We start from the raw sequence: 23610 nt of genomic DNA on the forward strand, positions 1-23610 counted from the left end.
TACACCTGCATGTGACTAACCTATGGCATGTTTGTAATGTATCTGGCTTTCTTCCCACTACCCAGCACGTTCCCAGACTGCCTTCCTTGCTATCCACTCATTAGTTGCTTTAAGGAATGCAAAAATACTTCAGAAATAAACATTCCCAAAGCAAGCACAAGTGACTTTATTCTCCCTCCATGGTAGGTTGCTTAGATGATGAAAATAATTTACAAAACTGGGTGGGTAGACCAAAGGTTACCAGTGGGCTTCAAAACAGCCCGTCTAACCTATGCTTATGAAAGGCAGATTCTGGCCTGTTGTGCTCAACGCTGAAAACAAATCTTGGGTCCTCGAGGGCTGGACCTCTGAAACCTTCAATCTAATTGAGTCTCTCAGTTTCTAATGGAAAGATAATGAAATAAGAGAGACAGCAGAATCTTAGCCTTATAGTCAGTCATGGCAGGACATCTCTTAGGTCCGTATGCTTATTTATCATCTACTAAAATATACCCACTGTACCCTACCCCAAGAAGTAGGCAACTTCATTTGGTTGCAACTCTAGAGAGCTCATTCATTCCCACCATTAACCAGATGTATCCCTTAGGCAAATCACTTATCTTTCCTGGTCATCAGTTTTCATATCTATAAAACAAAGTAATTGGACTAAGGATTTTAGAGATCCCATCTACCTTTAAAATTGTATGGTTTTATAAAACTGTTATAGGAGACATAACTGAAGCCTATAAAACCATGAAAACTATTTCTAAGAATATAGACTTGTTCCCTAAATTCCAGATTATTAATAAGGCTTTGTCTTTTGAAGAAATGGTACAAAATGTTCTAAGATATCATACAGTGGGAAATAATTTGTGAGTCATTTTTTTGAGGAGTTCATTCAGGCTTTAAATGAGCTTCAAGAGTAGTTGTTATTTATATTTAATTATTCGTTAAGGGAAATCAAGGACATTTATGGGCTATTGCTGATCTTTTTAAAATGACAGCATGGACAATTCTTATGGGATTCACCTCCAAATCTTTGGTGACACTGTCAAAAATAATGAATTATTAGTCTGTCCCACTCTGACATTTTTTAGTCTCATTGCTCCAGTAAGCCAGGCACTGAGTATATAATTATGTTGTTTTTTAAGGAAAGTCAACATTCTGTTTATCGTAACCTGAATGTGCACAATTCAGTTGCTGAAGTTTCTTGTGTTTTGAGGTTCCCAAGCTTCTCCAAACCAATACTCCTTTTGAGATTTCAAGAGACAGCACCCTGTGAAATGTTCATCAGAAACACACCATGATCTCCTGTTTCCACACAGGGTTGGGGCGTGAGACACATCACATTTGTGGACAATGCCAAGATCTCCTACTCCAATCCTGTGAGGCAGCCTCTCTATGAGTTTGAAGATTGCCTAGCGGGTGGTAAGCCCAAGGCTCTGGCTGCAGCAGACCGGCTCCAGAAAATATTCCCCGGTGTGGTATGTTGATGCTTTTGCAGAGGTTTTTTGTTACGTCTATAAATGTTTAAGTCTTGGGAAATGAGGCCCTTGTGGCATTGAAGAAAGAGAATCAGACATCTGTCACTTTCTACCAGCCACTCACCGTGTGGCTGAGCCTCTGTTTCCTCATCTGAGAGAGGGATAAAAAAACATAACCTGCAATCCCAGTGTGTCTGGAGTTGGTTCCTTCTGGTGGGTTCTTGGTTTTGCTGACTTCAAGAATGAAGTTGCAGACTTTCACGGTGAGTGTTGCAGCTCTTAAAAATGGTGTGTCCGGAGTTTGTACCTTCAGATGTGTCCTGAGTTTCTTCCTTCCGGTGGGTTTGTGGGGTTCCTTCTGGTGGGTTCTTGGTCTTGCTGACTTCAAGAATGAAACTGAGGACCTTTGCGGTGAGTGTTACAGCTCTTGAAGATGGTATGTCTGGAGTTTGTTCCTTCAGATGTGTCTGGAGTTCCTTCCGGTGGGTTCATAGTCTTGCTCACTTCAAGAATGAAGCTGCAGACTTTCGCGGCAAGTGTTATAGCTCTTAAAGGTGGTGCAGACCCAAAGAGTGAGCAGCAGCAAGATTTATAGTGAAGAGTGAAAGAACAAAGCTTCCACAGCGTGGAAGGGGACCCGAGCAGGTTGCCACTGCTGGCTGGGGTGGCCAGCTTTTATTCCCTTATTTGTCCCTGCCCATGTCCTGCTTATTGTTCCATTTTACAGAGTACTGATTGGTCCATTTTACAGAGTGCTGATTGGTGTGTTTACAAACCTTTAGCTAGATACAGAGCACTGACTGGTATGTTTTTACAGAGTGCTGATTGGTGGGTTTACAATCCTTTAGACACAGAGTGCTGATTGGTGTGTTTTTACAGAGTGCTGATGGGTGTGTTTACAATCCTCTAGCTAGACACAGAGTGCTGATTGGTGCGTTTTTACAGAGTGCTGATTGGTGCATTTGCAATCCTTTAGCTAGACACAGAGCGCTGATTGGTGCATTTTTACAGAGTGCTGATTGGTGCATTTACAATCCTCTAGCTAGACAGAAAAGTTCTCCAAGTCCCCATTCAACCCAGGAAGTCCAGCTGCTTTCACCTCTCACCAGCACTTTGGGAGGCTAAGGCAGGAGGCTTACTTGAGTCCAGGAGTTTGAGACCAGCCTGGGCAACATAGTGAGACCCCATCTCTGTAAAATACAATTAGTCAGGTGTGGTGGTGGTGTGCATCTGTAGTCCCAGCTACGCTGGTGGCTGAAACAAAAGGATTGCTTGAGCCTGGGAGGTCAAGGCTGCAGTGAGCCATTGCACTCAAGCCTAGGTGACAAACCAAAACCTGTCTAAATAATATAATAATAATAATTAATCTTTCTCACATATTCTTGTGAAAACGAAATGGCGAATGTATGAAGAAATGGTTTGTAAGTTGCAAAGCATTATGAGTTTAAGTTGAGGAATTTAGGAGTGTATATATTTTTATATCCTGCCTGGTTCCAAAGAGATTTGCAGTGGCTCAGATCTAAGATACTATTTTTCCTCTATCACCAGAATACTTGGTAGTTACTTAGTACAGATTTATGAAATTAAATTGAATGCAGGCCGGGCGCGGTGGCTCAAGCCTGTAATCCCAGCACTTTGGGAGGCCGAGACGGGCGGATCACGAGGCCAGGAGATCGAGAGACGATCCCGGCTAACACGGTGAAACCCCGTCTCTACTAAAAAATACAAAAAAACTAGCCGGGCGAGGTGGCGGGCGCCTGTAGTCCCAGCTACTTGGGAGGCTGAGGCAGGAGAACGGCATAAACCCGGGAGGCGGAGCTTGCAGTGAGCTGAGATCCGGCCACTGCACTCCAGCCTGGGTGACAGAGCAAGACTCCGTCTCAAAAAAAAATAAATAAAATAAGTAAAAATAAAAATAAAAATAAATTGAATGCAAGTCTTCATGCAGAAGAAAGATTGGGCTGAAAGTTTAGCTTTTTGCTCTAGCTGCTTCTGGTTTTTGAGTTATATCATTAGAAATACCAGATAACAAGAGAAAAGTCTTTCAGCTCCTTTCATTTAAAATCTTGACAGTTTTCTTTTTTTAAGGTCAACCAGCAAACGATATTCTGCCTCTTGAATACTTAATCAATTTATCTGACAGGAGTTAGATTAGGTGTCTCCAAAGCATTTGTTTATACTTAAAGTGCCAGAAGAGGTTCTGAGTCCTAACCAAAAAGAAAAAAAAGCCCACTTTCTCAAAGTTTCTCTCTTTAGTCACTTTGTATTAGATTCATCCATTTAAAAATCTTTGCTTTAGAAGCATTGTTAATGTTTTCGTCCATTTCACTAGAGTCCCTGAGGAACATCATTTATTGGGTTTAACAGTATTGATTCACCACCCGCTATGTAGCCAGCTATGTGCTAGATGCTGAAAAAAATAAGTTGCAACCTTGTCATTGAGGAGCCATATTAGTTAGATTTCTGCTGGGACAATATTGCATATCACACAATCCCAAAATCTCAGTGGCTTACAATTGCAAACATTTATTTCATGTTCATGGTGTGCAGGTTGGCTGTGGTTCAGCTGTGTCACTAGGCTGAACTTACTCAATAAGCCACATAACTTGGAGTCAGGTTCCAGTCCATTGTATTTGTTATCTTCAAAATCTAGGCTAAAGGAGGAACAGTCATTTGTGTCCTACTCTTCCTATGGTAGAAGGTTTAAGCTTAAAAGGGTTGGTGATTATTATGCCTTAAAGTCTTAGCTCAACAATGGTACAGTGTGATGTCTTCCATTTCTGTTACCAAAGCAAGTCACAGGACCAAGCCCAAAGTCATTGACATTAGTCGGTGTAGTCCTCCTAGTAGGAGGTCTTGCAAAGGTCATGTTGCAAAGAGTGAGGATATATAATATTACTAGAGGGAGGAGGTGCCTAGTTGGGAAGAATAATCCAGTCTAGGCTGCACACAGTGGCTGAAGCTTGTAAACCCAGCGCTTTGGGAGGCTGAAGTGGGAGGAGATCGCTTAAGGTCAGAAGTTCGAGACCAGCCTGGGCAACCTAGTGAGACCCTAGCACAAAAAAAAAAAAGGACTAATCTAATCTATTATTGGAGAGTATTATGAACTCCCTTTAGGACCCAGACAGACCTAGCTTTGAACCTGAGCTCTGTCACTTATTAGATGCCTCAAATTTTTGTTTACCCAAATCCTAGTCATTGTCAGTGACCCAATACAGTTCCCCCTTCCCACTGTTTGTTTAGTTGTTCTATTACTTACTTGCGTGTCAAGTAGTGTATTTAAGACCTATTATGTTCCAGGGACAGGGGAACTAGACAGACATGTGGAGCTTAAAGTCTAGTGGGGGATGGTGATTAACAAATAATTTCACAAATACTTATCATTGTAATACATGCAGGAAGCAGGAGCTCAGTTGCCATGAGAATATATAACAGGTAGGCCTGACCTAGACGAGGGGTGGACTGGGACGACTTTTGAGGAAACAAACCCCTGAAGGATGAGTGGGAGTTAGCTAGGTTGAGGGTAGCGGAGCTGTCTGTGCAAATGCCTGAGGTAGGATGAGCATGGTGCTTTTGTGGAATTGAAAGAAAACCAGGGTGGCGGCAACATAGAGGGCAAAGAAGATGAGGAGGAAGAGAAGGCTGAGGTGGGAGCAAGGACCGCCATGCTGGGCCTGAGAGAGCAAGTCCAACTGTTCTTGGAAACAGCCCTCCGGCATCAAGCCTCTTCCTTCACACTTACATCGTGTTACTCTGTTTTCCTTGTTGGGCTAGTAAGTCCCCCAGGCCAGGGTCCAAGTCTTCTATACTTTTATTCTTCATGCCTTATAAATAATAGTAGATAGTATATACAACCCATCGAAGTACTAGTGTAATTCATCACATTCATGAAAAATACTTGTGAAACTATTTAACTTATTGGTTAGCCAGCCTTAAGGGGCTTTCCTTATATGCTTGATTTAGTATAGTTTCTTCATTCAACGGATACTTATTCATCACCTTCTTTCTACCAGGCTATGGAGAAAACGCTCGACCTAAGTAAACAAGACATGGTTCTGCCCTTATAGAACTTATATTTTATTGAATTATAATTGAAATACTAAATAAAAGGATAAGTAGACATTGCTCAGGAAATATAGAAGAGCAGGACCTGGACAGGTGTCAGGGGGCGGGGGCAGGGAAAGCCTTCTTAAGGAAGTGACATTTGGTCCGAGCTCTGAAGGAATTGATCAGAAGGGGTCTTGGAGAGGGAGGCAAGGACCAGAGAGTGGTGGGAAAGGCCAGGGACCAGGAGGAGCATTCCAGGGAAGAAAAGTGGCCTTTTGAAGGTAAGAACTGTGTTAAATGCAGACTTCCTAGATATCTGGTTACCTGGAAAAGTTAGAAAGATTAGTTTTATTAATGCAAGATTATCTAATTTGGGCTATCCCTTACTTGTTATTGCAAGATTCTCATCTCAATGCTTGAAGTCGAGTGATATTTGACTTGGAAAAGAAAAAAATAATGGGTGCGACCCTTTTAAAATGTTTAAATTTTGGGCCGGGCACAGTGGCTGATGCCGTAATCTCAGCACTTGGGAGGCTGAGGTAGGCAGATCACGAGGTTAAGAGATCAAGACCATCCTGGCCAACACAACAGGGTTTAGTGAAACCCTGTCTCTACTAAAAATACAAAAATTAGCTGGGTGTGGTGGCACGCACCTGTAGTCCCAGCTACTCAGGAGGCTGAGGAAGGAGAATCATTTGAACCAGGAGGTGGAGGTTGCAGTGAGCCGAGATCGCACCACTGCATTCCAGCCAGGTGACAGAGCGAGAGTCTGTCTCAAAAAAAAAAAAAAAAGAAAGAACGAAAAAGTTTAAATTTTGAAATAGTAAATTCATAGGAAGTGATTTGATTTGGATGTCCTCTCCAAATCTCATATTGAATTGTGATCCTCACTGTTGGAGGTGGGGCCTGGTGGGAGGTGTTTGGGTCATGGAGGTGGATCCCTCATGTATGGTTTTGTGCCCGCCCCACATTAATGAGTGAGTTCTCGATCTCTTAGTTCACGCGAGCAAGAGCTAGTTGTTTGAAAGAGCCTGGCATCTCTCTTGCTCCCTTCCTTGCCATGTGATGCACCTGCTCCCCCTTCGCCTTTCACCATGAGTGGAGGCTTCCTTCATCAGAAGCAGATGCCAGCACTATACTTCTTGTACAACCTGGAGAACCACAAGCCAAATAAACCTCTTTTCATTTAATTGCCTCAAGTATTCCTTTATAGCAGTGTGAAATGGACTAACACAGGAAATACAAAGAAGTGTACCAGGAGGTCATGAGCGCCCTTCACCCTGCTTCTCCTGGGTGATAGAACTCAAGGACAGGGTGGTTTCACTGAATAGTTGGCCTGAAAAACCTTAAACATTCCCTCAGAACTAGAGAGTTTGACTTTTGTTTTTTGCTCTAAAATATATTTATCCCAAACTAACTGTACTCTGGCCCCAGATCTTCCCGTACCTCAAATGTCCAGCTCATAAGAAACCCTTGCAATTTATCTGTGTGGTATTCTTTGACTAATTCCTTCTCTTCTGCTCCAGGATATAGGTGTCACATTGACCCTTTCCAGGTGCCTTTAAAAATGCTGTGATAAAATTACATGAAAAGAACTGCTCTGCTACAAATACCATACCTGATCTTGGGGAAGAGTAAATTGAATAAGAAAACAACTGATCTTTTATAAATCAAATAGCTATTTGAGGCAATAAGATGTTGGATTATGAGGCCGGGCACAGTTGCTCACGCCTGTAATCCCAGTGCTTTGGGAGGCTGAGGCGGGTGGATCACGAAGTCAAGAGATTGAGACCCATCCTGGCCAACATAGTGAAACCCCGTCTCTACTAAAAACACAAAAATTAGCGGGGCATGGTGGCGCACACCTGTAGTCTCAGCTACCGGGGAGGCTGAGGCAGGAGAATCGCTTGAATCCGAGAGTCAGAGGTTGCAGTGAGCTGAGATCACGCCACTGCACTCCAGCCTGGCGACAGAGCAAGACTCCGTCTCACAGAAAAAAAAAAAAAAAAGGTGTTGGATTATGGAGCCACACTTGAGGTTTTAAAACCCGAATTTGGACATCTGCTTCAACCCCGATGAGTAGTGGATACTGGACTAGCTCTGCCACCATAAACAGTTACACACTGGGACAAAATATGTAAAATGACTCTTTTCAGACAGCGAACAGTAGGTAGTGAAAGACTGTGGTCCCAGACAGAGGGAAGGAAAGATTTGTCCCAGCTTATTACATGAAGGCACTTTCTGGCCCATGCCATAGCCTGTGGGAGCCCACGGAGACACTCTTGGTCTCAGTGAGCTGAAGAAACAAGCAGAGTTCAGAGCAGCTGAGGTGGCTGGAATTTGCAGGATATAGTACCAGAAATGAGGGAGCTGTGCGCAGGAGTGCCTGGTAGCACCTTGAGTCTTTGACTGAATAGTGAGCTGTGTGTACTCGCAGCACAACAGTCAGACCAGGCAAAAACACACTACCAGAGAGCTATGAGCAGAATGGAGATTCCAGAGCTCACAGGAGCTGGGAGACACTGGAGTCCTGTATACAGAGTGGAGAGACCTCATTGAATACTCTGAGCCTTTAAGTGACACCCAGAATGGCCCCTATAAAGTTTCTAGGGGAAAGCATCTTAGTGGTCTTGTGATAAAGATTTCTTAGGACCTAGTAAATACCATAAACAAAAAATGGTAACTTGGTTGACTTTATACAAATTTAAAACTTCTGCTTCTCAAAAGATGCCTTTCAAAGAAGGAAAAAACTGACCAAACTGAGAAGACATGTGCAGTCCTCTTTTATCCAGAATATGCAAGATAAACAACAACTACCACTCAATAACAAGACACACAAACCAACTTTTTTTTTAAGGGGAAAAAAGCTTGAACAGGTACTTAATTCATGGTGAAGATCTATGAATGGCTATTGAACATGTGAAAATGCTCAATGTCAATAGTCATCAGGGAAATACAAATTAAAACCAGAAAGATATATCACTTATACACCTACTTAAATGGCTAAGATTAAGAAGACTGACAATGCTAAATGTTGTCAGGGTGTGGAGCAAGCAAAACACTTATATACTGGTAAAATAACTACTTTGGAAATCATGCTGTTTCTCATGAAATTTAACATATGCCTACCTTGTGACCCAGAAATTGTACTTTCAGATCTTTACCTAAGAGAAATGAGAACATATATACATGAAAATACTTATACAAAAGTGTCCACAGCAACTTTATTCAAAACAGCCCAAATCTAGAAATAACCCAAATCACCATCAACAGGAGAACTGATAAATAAATTATAGTATAATTACACCACAAAAGGAATGTATTATTGATACTTAACAATATGAATGACCCTCAAAAGCATTATGCCGAGCAAAAGAAACCAAACACGAACAATTGTATACCCTAGCATATCATTTATGTGATATGTTCTAGAATAGTCTAATCTATGGCTTATGAAGTCAGATCAGTTGTCATCTGGGGACAAGTGGGGACCAACTGAGGGGGAACACAAGAGCATGTTCTGGCATCATGGAAATGTTCTATATCTTGATAGTTGTATGCAGTGGTTAATCTCATTTGTCAGAATACATTGAACTGTGCATGTAAGATCTGTGTATTTAACTTTATGTAAATTATACCTCAACCTGGCTGCACCTTTGAATCATCAGGGGAGTTTTAGAAAATATTGGTGCCTGGGCTCATTCCTAGAGATTTCCATTTAAATGGTCTGGGAAAAAGCTTGGCCATTAAACTCTCTAGGTAGTTCTGATATACAGCCAAGTAGAAAACCACTGTGTTGAAAGTTGCTGAATTCCAGCCTCTGGGATGTGGACATAACTGATGGGCTCTTATGTTAGCTTACTGGCTGAAATTTTAGCAAGTAGAGATTTATTTAGGTTAGCAAAGTTACTTTATTATTCAAAAGTTCAGAATTGGTATTGCATGATTCTGCTTCCATCTTGGTGTCATGAAAATACATACATAATAGTTCTTTGGATCAAGCTACCACCATTTAACATGCTTTGTCAATTGTAGTATGTCAGTAAGGTATTGCAGGTATTGCAATTATTACTGTAGTCATTGCTTTTATTATTGCTTATTACAGCATTTGGTACACGCTAGGTGCACAATACTTAATGAAGTAATGAGATCCTGATAGCTGTGCTAGTCTCATTGTTAAAATAGACATGTTTCTGCACCTTTCTTCTTTCTGAAATCCTTTTTGCCTCATGTCCTTTCCTGCTTTGCTTGCCACTCTATTTTTCATTCCTTTTGAAATTGTTGTTCTTCCTTTTTGAATTCCAGAGATTAGGTTTAAAGTCAAAGACAATGAAAAAATATCCACAATCTACAAATTTGATATTTCTTTTTAAAAAGATCTGCTTGCCCTGTCCCTTGAGCTGTTTTTCCAGTAAGTGAGGGGTTTTGGCAAATGAGTGAAAAAGCCGATGTTTTCAAACACTTCCCTATGGCCAGTGTTACACCAGGGTTAAGGGTACAGTTTATGATTCTAGAACACATTCATCTTTTGTGGAAAGTCAGTGTCCCTGGCTTCATTAGCACACATATATGACTCACTGTTAATATGCCAAAATATTATGTGGTCATCAAGGGGTAGATGGTAAATTATAGAGCTGTTCTAAAGCGCATGTAAAAAATCCCAATTCAGGGAACTCAGGTTGCTGGACAGCTTCTACTTTTGGACAGAGAGTGAAGCCTTACTCTGTCCCACACTCTGACATCACCCACTGTAACTCCTTCTGCCCCACAAAAATATCTACATACTCATAAGTAGATATTTTGGCTCTAAGTTAGCAAGTAGTTTTTTGTATTTGAGGTTTTTTAAAATGCATATACCCCTGAAAGGATTAAGGCAAGATCATCAGTCATTCTAACCTAATGTGAGATCAAATTATATTTGCTAGAACACTCCGTATGGAGATGTTTAACACTGAGAAAACAGAAGGGAGGGCAATTTGGAAGCAAATAGGAAGAGATAGCCCAGTTGGAAAGAGGTACTTAGACAGGGTACAGTGGCTTACGCCTGTCATTCCAGCACTTTGGAGGCCAAATCAGGAGGATTCCTTGAGCCGAGGAGTTCGAGAGCAGCCTGGGCAACATAGTGAAACCTATCTCTACTAAAAATTAAAAAATCAGCCGGGTGTGGTGATGTGTGCCTGTAGTCCCAGCTACTTGGGAAGCTGAGGTAGGAGGATCCCTTGAGCCCAAGAGGTCATGGTTTCAGTGAGCTATGATTGTGCCAGTGCCCTCTAGCCTTGGCGACAGAGCAAGACCGTGTCTCGAAAACAAAAACAAAAAACAAAAAGCCCCAAAACACGAAAAGAAAAGAAAAAAAACAGAGGTACTTGGGTAGGCAGAAGGTGCTGTGATAAAGTTTCTTGGCCTTGGATGACTGGAAAGAGCCAAAGATACAGCTTTCTCCAGTGTCCTTACCTCAGGTAGGATGAGCCCCCTCCACTTTGGAACTGAGATCCGTATGTCTTTGCTTGCTGCCCTGCCCTGCCTCAGGGCCCTGGGGTGATAGGTCAAGGTGTTCTAGGATGCAGACGTGAAGAAGAGAGAGGGCATGGGAAGGGTGCAGCATAATAGTGCACAGGGAGATCTCATGTAAGTGACCACAGGTAAGTGCAGGCAGCTGTGGGAAGTGTGGGCTGTGAGATATTGCCTATACCATTGATCCAGACATAACTACATCCTGGTGTTTCCCTAGAATGCCAGAGGATTCAACATGAGCATACCCATGCCTGGGCATCCAGTGAACTTCTCCAGTGTCACTCTGGAGCAAGCCCGCAGAGATGTGGAGCAACTGGAGCAGCTCATCGAAAGCCATGATGTCATTTTCCTGTTGATGGACACCAGGGAGAGCAGGTGGCTTCCTGCTGTCATTGCTGCAAGCAAGAGAAAGGTAGGCACTGTCTCTAATTATGATTTATGATTTAATGCACCACCACTCCAGAGGGAGGAGTGTCCCTAACCTTCCCTTCCCCAGAGCAGAGATGTGGTTTGTATGACCTGGTAGCATAGTGCCAAAGGGCTTCTGCTTCAGACTCTGTCTTCACCTCACACACCATCACCCAGTGTAATAGGTATCATTTACTGCTTAATTTTCGTAATAATCTTTTGAGATACTCTACACTGAAAGGTATACTGTACTTACATTGAAACGTAAGCTCCAAGAAGACACAGACTTGGTCTCATTCACCATTACTTGGTCAATGACAACTTCGAAGGCCAACAGTGTTGAATAGTGAACTAAATCATGGTGCATACCTATGATGGAATAGTGTGCAGCCATTCACAGTATGTTTTCTTTTTTTTTTTTTTGAGACGGAGTCTTGCTCTGTCACCCAGGCTGGAGTGCAGTGGCCAGATCTCAGCTCACTGCAAGCTCCGCCTCCCGGGTTTACGCCATTCTCCTGCCTCAGCCTCCTGAGTAGCTGGGACTATAGGCACCCACCACCACACCCGGCTAGTTTTTTGTATTTTTTAGTAGAGACGGGGTTTCACCGTGTTAGCCAGGATAGTCTCGATCTCCTGACCTCGTGATCCACCCGTCTCGGCCTCCCAAAGTGCTGGGATTACAGGCGTGAGCCACTGCGCCCGGCCACAGTATGTTTTCAAAGGACTTTTAATAAGATGGAAAATGCCGCATTATATTAAGGAAGATGCAATATTGTATATATTTTATACCAATTATGTTAAATATTTATATATGTCTTCCTATGTATCTACTTATCTGTCTATTGGGAGAGGAGAGAGAAAGAGGGCAAGAAGAAGGGAGAAAGACAGGGAGAGAATGGGAGGGAAAGAGAGAAAATAATAGGAAAAAATACCCCAAACTATTAATGATAATTTTTTGAGCTGTGGGTTGAGTGATTTTTTTCTTTTGTAGTGTGTTTATCCTTTATTTTTCAAACTTTCTATACTATCAGAAATTTGGGATAATAAGTTAAATTAGAACCATGAAAAGTTGTTATAGTATAATGAAAAAAATGTTTTTTAAAAAATTTATGTGTTGGGCTGGACATGGTGGCTCACATCTGTAATCCTAGCACTTTGGGAGGATTGCTTGACACAGGAGTTTGAGACTAGCCTGGGCAACATGATGAGACTCTATCTCTAGAAAAAAAACAAAAAATTAGCTAGGTGTGGTGATGCACACTGGTGCTCCCAGCTACTCGGGAGGGTGAGGCAGGAAGATCACTTGAGCCTGGGAGGTTGAGGCTGCAGTGAACCGAGATCACGCCATTGCATTCCAGCCTAGGCAATGGAGCAAGATCCCGTCTCAAAAACAAAAAACAAAACAAAACAAAATACCAACTATGCAGAGCCAGGCAGGCATGGTGGCATGTGCTTATAATTCCAGCTACTGGGATACCAAAAAAAATCTATATGAAGGGTGAATTGTATGGTATGTGAATTATATCTCAATAAAGCTGTTATAAAAACAAATCTATGTGGACGTGACAGTATAGTATAATGGTAGAAAGAATGTGTTTCAGAACTATGTAGACTTGGTTTTATACACCTGCCTCTTGCCAGATAAGTGACCTTAGGCAAGTTATAGAACTAACTTCTCTGACTTTCAGTATCCTCATCTATAAATAAGAAATGTTTGTTATGAGTTTTTTTTGTTTGCTTTTTTCTTTTTTGGAGATAGAATCTTGCTCTGTCGCCCAGGCTGGAGTGCAGTGGTGGAATCTCGGCTCACTGCAACCTCCACCTCCCAGGTTCAAGCGTTTCTCGTGCCTCTGCCTCCTGAGTAGCTGGGACTACTGGCGCATGCCACCATGCTTGGCTAATTTTTTTGTATTTTTAGTAGAGACAGGGTTTCATCATGTTGCCAGGCTGGTCTTGAACTCCTGACCTCAGACAGTCTGCCCTCCTCGACCTCCCAAAGTGCTGGGATTACAGGTTATGAGCCATTGTGCCTGGTCTGTTATGAGTTTCAAATGAAATTAAATAAGATAATTTATGATAATTGTGATATAATTAGGTCTTTTGTACTTAATAAGCCCTCAGTAGTGGGTAGCTTTTATCATCATTAACTTTTATAATCTAATTATACTTACATGCAAAAAATAAATTTTAAAAAGTTGAGCAAATATGGAATTAGCCACAGCTTCAAATATATGTGTCTTTTAACTCTGCTCTTTTATTCCTTGAAACCTGCAGCTGGTCATCAATGCTGCTTTGGGATTTGACACATTTGTTGTCATGAGACATGGCCTGAAGAAACCAAAGCAGCAGGGAGCTGGGGACTTGTGTCCAAACCACCCTGTGGCATCTGCTGACCTCCTAGGCTCATCACTTTTTGCCAACATCCCTGGTTACAAGCTTGGCTGCTATTTCTGCAATGATGTGGTGGCCCCAGGAGATGTAAGCGGATTTCTCTTTAGTTCCAAATATTTCCTATCACCAACTTGTGCGCTGAGGCAGACAGACTCGGCCCTTTCATTTATGACTATTTAAATATTATCTTTTAACAAAGAGAAGAATTCTCCAATTTGGGGAGGATGGCATTATCTCATTATGAACCTTGACTGGCGTCATCAACTGTACAGCTGTTCCTTGTTCACCAATATAAACACGGCTACAAACCCTATTTTTGGAAAGCTTATTGAGGAAACCACAGCAGACTAATCCCTGGTAGCACTCAGTATTGTCTCCTGTGCTTCTTTTAGTCAAGACAACATTACAAATTAGGAGTCTAAAGATCAGATTCCATCAATGCCTTGACACTGCCTCCCAGGTAATTCCAAAAAGTCTCTTAGGTTCCCTCTGCCTCTGCAAAATAGGACTGGTGTGTAGGCTTGTCAGATTTAGTAAGTAAAAATACAGGATTCCCAGCTAACTTTGAATTTCAGTTAATAATGAATTTTTTTTTTTTTTTGAGACAGTCTCGCTCTGTCACCGCGGCTTGAGTGCAGTGGAACGATCTCGGCTCACTGCAACCTCTGCCTCCTGGGTTCAAGTGATTCTCCTGCCTCAGCCTCCTGAGTAGCTGAGACTACAGGCACGTGCCACCACGCCCGGCTAATTTTTGTATTTTTAGTAGAGATGGAGTTTCACCATGTTGGTCCGGCTGGTCTCAAACTCCTGACCTTGTGATCCCCCTGCCTTGGTCTCCCAAAGTGCTGGCATTACAGGCGTGAGCCACCATGCCGGGCCAATAATGAATAATTTTTTAGTATATGTTCCGTGCAATATTCAAGACCCACTTATACTAAAAATTTATTTATCTGAAATTCAAATTTAACTGAGTGTCCTGTATTCTCCCTGGCAATGCTAATAGGGGAGGGAAGAATACTTGCCCTGTCAACTCACAATTCAGTGGGTCAAGTGCGACAGTGCTTTGAACAGCAAGACTACACTGTACAGATTAAGATTCTATGGCTTTCAGAACTTCACACAAGTCTGTCTGTCTGTAGGGCTGTTCCTTTATCAGAACAGATACAAAATTTCCAGTGAGGCAATGCAGAGATGTTTTCTCTAACCTCCCCTCTATTTTTCCTTTGTTTTAAAATTTTTCACTTAATAACTCATATCTCCTTTGGATGACTGGCTTTTATGTCCTCCCAATATAAAGAAAAGAAGATGACCATTCTCTTATATGAAGAAGGATGGCTTGATGATCTCTGTCATGGTGTTATAATATACAGCTGGTCTTGTTATTTAGTTATTGTCAACAAATACGATTAGTGGTCCCTTGCAGTAAAGTCCCATTTGCTCATAAGGTAAAATTTTCATAGAGTCAAAAATATTCCTGACAACCTCTTTAATTTGCCCAGAGTGGGATGGTTAGACTCTCTTTGGTTGAACCAGCAAAGGCTTGTGTTCACAGCCATGTTGTAGGAAAAAAAAAAAAAATACTTGTAGTAAACCCTAGAATCACCCAGAGAGGTGATGCCCATGTTGTGAGAGGAACATTGGAACTGAGGGCTGCAATAATAGTAAATTGTTGCTCCCATCTCACGGTCACTTTGAGGTGTTAGTTAAAATGGCAGGGCAGAATCATTTGCACTATTCTAATCATTGTTCCTTTCTGTGTCTCTGTCACTTAACTACCAAGCACAGAACTGAATTGAGTCACATAAAGGAACACATGATGCAGTTCCTTTATATGAGGCAGCTAAGCCCTCATTTTTGGTTGATATCCCCCAATCTGTTTAAGCTGCTGATCCTTTTTAGCATATTACCTCATTTAGTTACCTAAATTGTGTATTTTGTTTTCTTGATAATCTCAAGAAATGATGTACTTGAGGCTGGATGTTCTTTGCTAACAATGAGCATCTGGTTATAATTTAAAGCTTTGTCACAGAGGATTTCATATTTGAGACAGCTAGAGTTGAATGGAATAGAACATTCAGCACACACCAATGATTGTTTCTTTGCAGTCAACCAGAGACCGGACCTTGGACCAGCAGTGCACTGTGAGTCGTCCAGGATTGGCCATGATTGCAGGAGCCCTGGCCGTGGAATTGATGGTATCTGTTTTGCAGCATCCAGAAGGGTGAGTTTGCTAGTGGGAGATGAGCATTTAAACAAAGCTTTTGTAGGCAGTCATTCATCAATGTCTCCTGTAGCCTTTTCTCAGTCTGACTTTTCAGAGAATTTCACTACTTTATCTACCCTCAAAAACACAAGACTAGAAAAAGCAGGTCTGGTTCTTTGGGCTGAGATAACTTGGCACGTTTCCTTTGTGGCCACATTTCTGCATCCTTTTGGACAAATTATGGTTTATTTTATTTTTTCAACGCTTATATAGGGCTTACTTTGTGCTAGGCACTGGTCTAAGCACTTCAGAAATATTGCCTCCTTCAATCTTTTTTTTTTTTAATTATTATTTTTTTAATGAGACAGAATTTTGCTGTTGTTGCCCAGGCTGGAGTGAGTGCAATGGCACGATTTTGGCTCACTGCATCCTCTGCCTTCTGGGTTCAAGTGATTCTCCTGCCTCAGCCTCCCAAGTAACTGGGATTACAGGCATACGCCACCATGCCCGGCTAATTTTTGTATTTTTAGTAGAGACGGGGTTTTGCCATGTTGGTCAGGCTGGTCTTGAACCTCCGACCTCAGTGATCAGAGGTGATCCACCCACCTTGGCCTCCCAAAGTGCTGGGATTACAGGCGTGAGCCATTGCACCTGGCCTCCTTTAATCTTCATAGCAAACCTGTTAGGAAAGAACTATTATTATTAGTCCCGGTTTTGATGGGGAAATCAAGGCACAGTGAGGATAAGTAAGTGGCCAAATTAACATAGTAAATGGAAAAGCCAGCGTTTAGCTCAATGTGGCTCCAAACTATGTTTAATCACTTTGTTATGTTGTTTGCAGTACAGGCAGCAGAAAATTGAATTTTTGAAAGATTTATTTTTCCAATTCTCAGAAAGTCAATATGCAAATTAACATGAATATTCTATTTATTGTGTGACTCAAAGCTTTCCTCAGCAGTTGAAAATTGTGACTGTATAGGTAACTAGTATGGGTACTCTGAGATAAACGAAAAGCAGGACTTTTTTGTCTTCCTCTTTGTCATCCACCTTAGCTATCTGTCATTTAAGTTTATTGCCATTCTCTGACAGGAAGTATTTGGGACAAAATCTTTGAGAGCTGACTTTCTGCTTCCTTGACGCTGACCATCCGTCTGCCACATTTGCCCTGGTCATAGTTTAAACACCAGGTCCTGTGTCACGTCTCTTTGGTGACAGAAGTATCACTCCATTGTTCAGAGAGTAGTGCATTAGTTTTGCCCAATTCATTCTTCACTTTTATTTCCTGCATTTCATTACCATTTATATCAGCTCAAGAAGTTAAGGTTAGAAAATTTTCCTCTTCAAATTTTCAGTGCAGAAATGTTCTGTGATGTTTGATAAGACTATTTCATAGTAAGTGAGTTAATGTTTATTGGCCTCTGATATGCCAAACATTGCACTGGCAATTGGTATAGTAGATTCCTCATTTATTAATCAGAGCTCCCTCATTCCTACTTTCTAGATGATGGATCTGAAGCACAGAGAAGTTAGGCAACTTGCCTATGGTCACAAGCTCAGGTCTTTCTTACTCCAAACCGTGCATTTTAAAATTACTCTTCTTGCCCTTTGTCCCAGGGAAATTATTTTTTTGCTAACTTACACTGCCCAGCAAGGGGCATTTTAGTTATCCTTATGAATCTTATGTAGACTTCTGCTTAGATCATCCTCCCATGTGTTAAACTTGGATTAAATGAGCAGCTCTGATTGTTTCCTGTCCTCAGGGGCTATGCCATTGCCAGCAGCAGTGACGATCGGATGAATGAGCCTCCAACCTCTCTTGGGCTCGTGCCTCACCAGGTTAGTGATTTGGAAGTGAAATCACAATTCTTTTGGTGCAGGGGGAAGGCATGTGGGGTCTCTTTGCCATTCCATCTGCCCAGCCCACTTCATATCCACCCATTTACCCTGCAGCTGGGATTTCAGTGGGAGAACTTTCCGACCACCCAGAAGGTATTCCATTCTGCAGGATAGTGATGGGAAGAAATCACAAATGAGAAGCATTGCCTAGAGTCTTTGATGCGTTTTGTAAACTGACTAGAGGCCTCATAATGCAATAGGAACAGAAAAAAAACGTGCTTTGGAATCAGCCATACAATGATTTAAATCCCAGCCCTGCCGTTATTAAGATGGCCTTCCTTGGCCAAGTCACTAAACTTCTCTGAGGCTTAGTTTTCTTATCTATAACGTGGAGAAAGTAATACTGACCTCACCTGGTAGTTGTATGGATTATGGATGATTGCTAGAAAGGGCTCAGCAACAGTATATATCACAGGCTCTCAACAAACAATACCTGCTGTTTCTTTGCTGTTGTTCGTTATTATTATTGATTCTGAACCCAAGTAGAGAACCTTCATAGGCAGGCATGGGAAAACCACTAGAAGCATGCAGGGTCACCAGAAAGCGGGGTGTCTTTTCAGAAAAAGAATCCAAAGTATCATAAGGAAGTTCCATCCCTTCGGGATTAAAAAGAAAAAGGCAGTGGGATGGACATTTAGAATTCATACTGCCTCTTCAGTCATTTTCATTACTATATTTTCGGGAGATTGAAGAGGTTTTCCAGTCTTACATTTTGGAAATCATTTTTTTAGATTCCACGTATGTATTCTCTCCTGTAATGTGACAGCTGCCCCCATGAGTGAAATGGTGATATTGCCCGCCAGTCCTACCTGGAGATTTGCAAGGACAGACTCAGACGAGTGCAGAGAGCGCAGGGACTCAGCTCATGCTTGTCTCTCTCTTCCTCCTCGCCACCCACCTTCTGCCAGCTAGGATGGCACTGTTATATTCCGTTTAGAATAAGAATCAGAAGAGGGGAAATGACTTCTTTATGGTCACAGAGACTTAGTGGATGAGCCACAGTCCATACCTAAACTTGGCAGTCTGACAAATGTTCTTTCAAAGGTCTTGTGAGTCGAAAGATCCGTGGCTTGCATATTGGGAGATTTTGCTTCCTGTTGGGACCTAAGCCCACTTGCACAAAGCCACCCATAATAGAACTTGTGGGTTGGGCGCGGTGGCTCACACCTGTAATCCCAGCACTTTGGGAGGCCGAGGTGGGTGGATCACGAGGAGAGGAGTTTTGAGACCCATCCTGGCCAACATAGTGAAACCCCGTCTCTACTAAAAATACAAAAATTAGCTGGGTGTGGTTGTGTGCACCTGTAATCCCAGCTACTCAGGAGGCTAAGGCAGGAGAATCGCTTGAACCTGGGAGGCGGAGGTTGCAGTGAGCCAAGATCATGCCATTGCACTCTGGCCTGGGCGACAGAGTGAGACTCCATCTAAAAAAAAAAAAGAAAGAACTTGTAGAGTTCACTTAGCCTCCCAGAGCCTCAGTTTCCACATCAAGAAAAGCAGGTGCTTTACTTTGCGTCCAGGATTACATCTGACACGGCCTTGAAAACCACAAAACAGTATAAAAATGTGTCCCCCATCCACCGTCCCCCACACACGGTGGCATTTTTTTTTTTTTTTTTTTTTTTGACATGCGTTAATCTTCTCTACAGAGACATTTCACATAGGACCCAAAAGACACAGTAATAACCATCTATCATATGGAAGCTGACCTCCAGAGCCGACCTCTGCTATTTATGCTCTCGTATCTCATTTGAATCTTTCCCAAGTCTCCCCCTTCTTCTGACCTTGATATGTGCCCTCATCTCCTTTACAGACTTTATACTGAGAAGGGCCTTAATTAAATTTTCAGTCATGCCCCTGTACTGGTTTCCTTCTTTAAGTCCTTTATGTTAAATTACTGCAGTTGTAGTTTTCTCAGTGCTGAGGCCAGAGGGCAAAACAGTCTCTTTATAGAAGGGGCCCAGTGTCAAAATGCATGTGCCCATGTTTTTAAAGTGCTATGGCAACTAATCCCTCTCAGTGTTATTTATCCCCATTGAGCCTCACAATTGTTTGTCATTCACCAACTCTTCTAGTTCTTTCTCCTCGTTTTCAAATGTCTGAAGGATTATTTTGGTTGTTGGCCATCTCTTCATTTGCCCTTTTCAAAGACTGAAGAATAACGCAGCCATATATGGGAAAAGCCCAGTGTGTGTGTGTGTGTGTGTGTGTGTGTGTGTGTGTGTGTGTGTGTGTGTATGTGAGTGATTACTTGCTTACATTATTTCAAGTTTCAAGCCTTTATTTTTAGCTACTTTCTAAAAAAGAAAGTGGAGAAAGAACTTTAAAAATTAATCAGGGTTGTGTGGTCCCCATTTATAGGCTTTAAACAACTTTTTTTTTTTCCTAAGTGGAGTGAGTCCATTTATGCAACCGTGTTTTGATTAGGGGAACATCGTTTCCATAAAAACACTGGGCTGTGTTGCAATGCCCTGTTGCAAACTCAGCACTTCCCTCCTCCTCTTCCTGGCTCTTAGAGACAAATGATTTCCTGTTGGAGAGGAACTTGGTAAACTCCTTTGTGTACTTTGTATGCAAAGAATGACCAGTGAAGTTTACTGGGCTCATTTTTCTCAGTTCCCCAGAGGAGAAGTTTTATTAATTGGCCCCTGTGGAAGAGATGTAGTAGAAAAGTGATAGTCCTTGGACTGAGAATCACAAGGCCCCCCACCAGCAACTCATTGTGTAATTTGGAGAAAGTTCCTTAGCTTTTCCTGTGCTCTCTGGGTCTCTGCTCTCCTCTGTGTCAGACCTAGGAGGCCTGAGGATTACTTAGTTGTTCTGTCTCTGGGTCCACAGGCAGAATTTGGCCCATCCAAAGATTGGCCAAGTGCAAAAAAAAAAAAAAAAAGGCCTGATTAGGCCCTGAAATTCAGTGAAATTCTGCCTGAAGAAACCTCTTACTGAATTTGAAAACCATAAAAAACCATTTCGGGTGAGCAAAAGGCTTATGGGTTTGTTTGGGGTTTTTTTTGTTTTTTGTTTTTTAAGTCTCTGGCCCATTGTACGTGGATTCGATTCTGCAAGCAGGCAGCAGTAAGTATAAGCTAATTTCTGTCTATAAAAAGAATGATTTTTCAAAAAATCATTTTGTTGATGTGTGGAATAGATATAGATTATCACACACATCATTAAGTGGTAATGTGATGAATGATCACAAAATGAACAGTCTTATCCCCAGCACACAGATCAGAACAAAGTAACTATCAAGCACCTTCAATGCCCCCCCCCATGCCTCTTCAGATTATTATTACCTCCTTCCTATAGAGAGGTAAGCACCTCTTGATTATCAAGACCATGGGAGATGTTTGTCTGATTTTGAACTTCTGTAAATGAAATTATATAGTATGTACTCTTTGGAATCTGTTGTCTTTTGTAGAGGGAGCTTTTTCATTATAAATCTTAGCATAGTAGTGTTGTTCTTTCTGCTTCCCATCAACAGTGTTCTTTTACTTAAAAAAAAAAAAAAAAAAGAAAAGAAGAAGAAGAAAGAAAGACTGATTTTTCCTGGCTGGTGGCTGAGCTCTGCAAGGCCAGATCCTTTTTCTGCTTCTTTGGTACGAGGCACAGTTTGGGATTTATAAAATGTACAGGCCACTCTTGATATCTCCAGGAAGTTGGTTTGCTGGCTGGTGAGAGATCCTGGATGTGACAGAAATTAACAGCCTGTTAGCCTGCTAAGTCTTTGGCTGTACATCCTCATAGAATGATAACGAGGTGACGAGGCTAGGCACAGTGGCTCACTCCTGTAATCCCAGCACTTTGGGAGGCTGAGGTGGGAGAATTGCTTGAGTCCAGGGGTTCAAAACCAGCCTGATTACTCAGAGAGTAACCTGATTATAGAGAGACCCTATCTCTACAAAAAATTAGCCAGGTGTGGTGGCACGCACCTGTGGGAGTTTGAGGCTGCAGTGAGCCAGGATCACACTACTGCATTCCAGCCTGGGTAACAGGGGGTTCCTGCCTCAAAAAAAAAAAAAGGAATCAAGGTGATGCTACAACAGTTGTCCAAACACCAAGGTAATTGATGGGGCACTCCTGCTTTATCCCACTTGTGGACCAAGCATTGCACATCTTTTGTCTTTAGGTAAATGAACTCTTGGTTCTAAAGTACTAATAAAAAAAAAGACCCTGAATGTGTATGCCATTCTTCTGAGCTTGGAATTGCCAACCCCAGGGTTTTATCAGCTTCATGAATTATTTTAGCTTCAGAAAGGTAATACAAAGCCAAAACTAGGGCAGGACCTTGGGAGGGATCTGGCCTGGGAAAATTCTAATTGATTCACATGCTGAGGTGGAGCTGGGATCTCTAGCCGTATCTCGGGATATTTGCCCTTTCTACACAGGCTGTGCCCCCCAAATCCTCAGGCCTTTAGATTTTGAAAAAACGTCTTTCCTGTGTTCAGAAATACTTATCTCTGTGCTCCCAGGGACATGGACAGATGGACTGCTGAGGAGGGAAATCTTAGCAGATAAGCAATAAGAACATATTTCCTGAGATGTAGCCCAGGAGAAGACCCTCCTTTCCCCTCTGGTTCTATACCTCTCTGGTTGATGATGATGGATATAGCAGAAAAAATGGGCAGGCCTTATGTTTCACTGTATCAAGTGTTATGGTTTGTGACCTATTCATCTTATCTCCTTCCTTCCATCCAGCCATCCCCTCACCAGGTAATCTGACTCTGCCAAGTGCCAAGCACTATGAAGTTCAGAGAAGTTAAGTAACAGGTACAAGATCCACCCAGTGTTGAGTTTCATTTGCATTTGGGGTAATCTAAGGTGATGGATGTATCCCAAGTCATTTGGATGCAGTAGAGTCTGGTTCCAGTGGGGAGGTCTCTGAATACAAGGAAGGATCTGGGTATAGGTCTAACAATGTCTGAGTTTCCTCTGTGAGGTTCCAGAAGCAGAATCAAGATTGGTGTTTCCCTGGAGGATAAATTATAATGTCAGAATTCAGAAGCATCTCAGATTGCATCTCTTGTCCCAAGAGGAGTTGGGCCTAACTTTATAGGTTGAAGGATGTCACTTTGCCCCATGAGTTTTACCCGCTGGATAAGGCTGTCCTGTTTAGGAGGTGCTTGTTTAGGAAGGCAGCCTAAAGACTTTGTGATCATACAGATCCGATTAGAACCCCAGCTTTGTCTCTTAATTTCACATTTACTATCTCATTTTACAAAACCATTTGAGGCAGCTCTTAGCACTTGTCCCTGTGTGACCTTGGGCACGTTACATATCTTCTCTGAACCTCATGTTTTATATCTGTAAAATGAGGATAATATAATAAGCTCCTGGAATTCGTGGATGAATTAAGTCACATGTACTAAGCATTAGCACAGTTCTGGGCACATAAGAGACACTTGTAAATATTGGTTTCATCTTTCACTTTTAATTAAAATGGAAACTTATCTACTCTCCTAAAAAGGAATTTATAAAGACTCTCATAAAGCTCTGAAAGCAATGAGTAGAGAGGGAGTGGTTGGGAAGATTTGCTCCATTCTGCAGTGTTTTTCTAAGGAAACACTGGCTTATGTCCAGCTTGGTTTTTCTGCCCCCTTGGTGACTCTAGTTTAATCGTGAGAGGTGCGTCAGTGGTGAGAGCTGAAGCTCTTAGCTGAAACAAAGACCATTCTGGTGTGCTTAGGGTTT

General features: G+C 42.0%; 1 protein-coding gene across 6 annotated transcripts in view; it reads left to right on the plus strand.

Annotated features, from left to right (window-relative positions):
* Positions 1 to 23610, plus strand: part of ATG7 (autophagy related 7) — a 268195-nt gene that overhangs the window by 68885 nt on the left and 175700 nt on the right. For all 6 annotated transcript variants that reach the window (XM_050781456.1, XM_050781460.1, XM_050781457.1 and 3 more), the window contains 5 exons: positions 1305 to 1463; positions 11242 to 11436; positions 13707 to 13910; positions 15929 to 16044; positions 17787 to 17862. In XM_050781456.1, coding sequence (XP_050637413.1) covers positions 1305 to 1463; positions 11242 to 11436; positions 13707 to 13910; positions 15929 to 16044; positions 17787 to 17862 — 750 coding nt within the window. The remainder of the gene's footprint in view (positions 1 to 1304; positions 1464 to 11241; positions 11437 to 13706; positions 13911 to 15928; positions 16045 to 17786; positions 17863 to 23610) is intronic.

Source organism: Macaca thibetana, chromosome 2 (genome assembly GCF_024542745.1).
Source record: "Macaca thibetana thibetana isolate TM-01 chromosome 2, ASM2454274v1, whole genome shotgun sequence".
Taxonomy (NCBI): Eukaryota; Metazoa; Chordata; class Mammalia; order Primates; family Cercopithecidae; genus Macaca; species Macaca thibetana.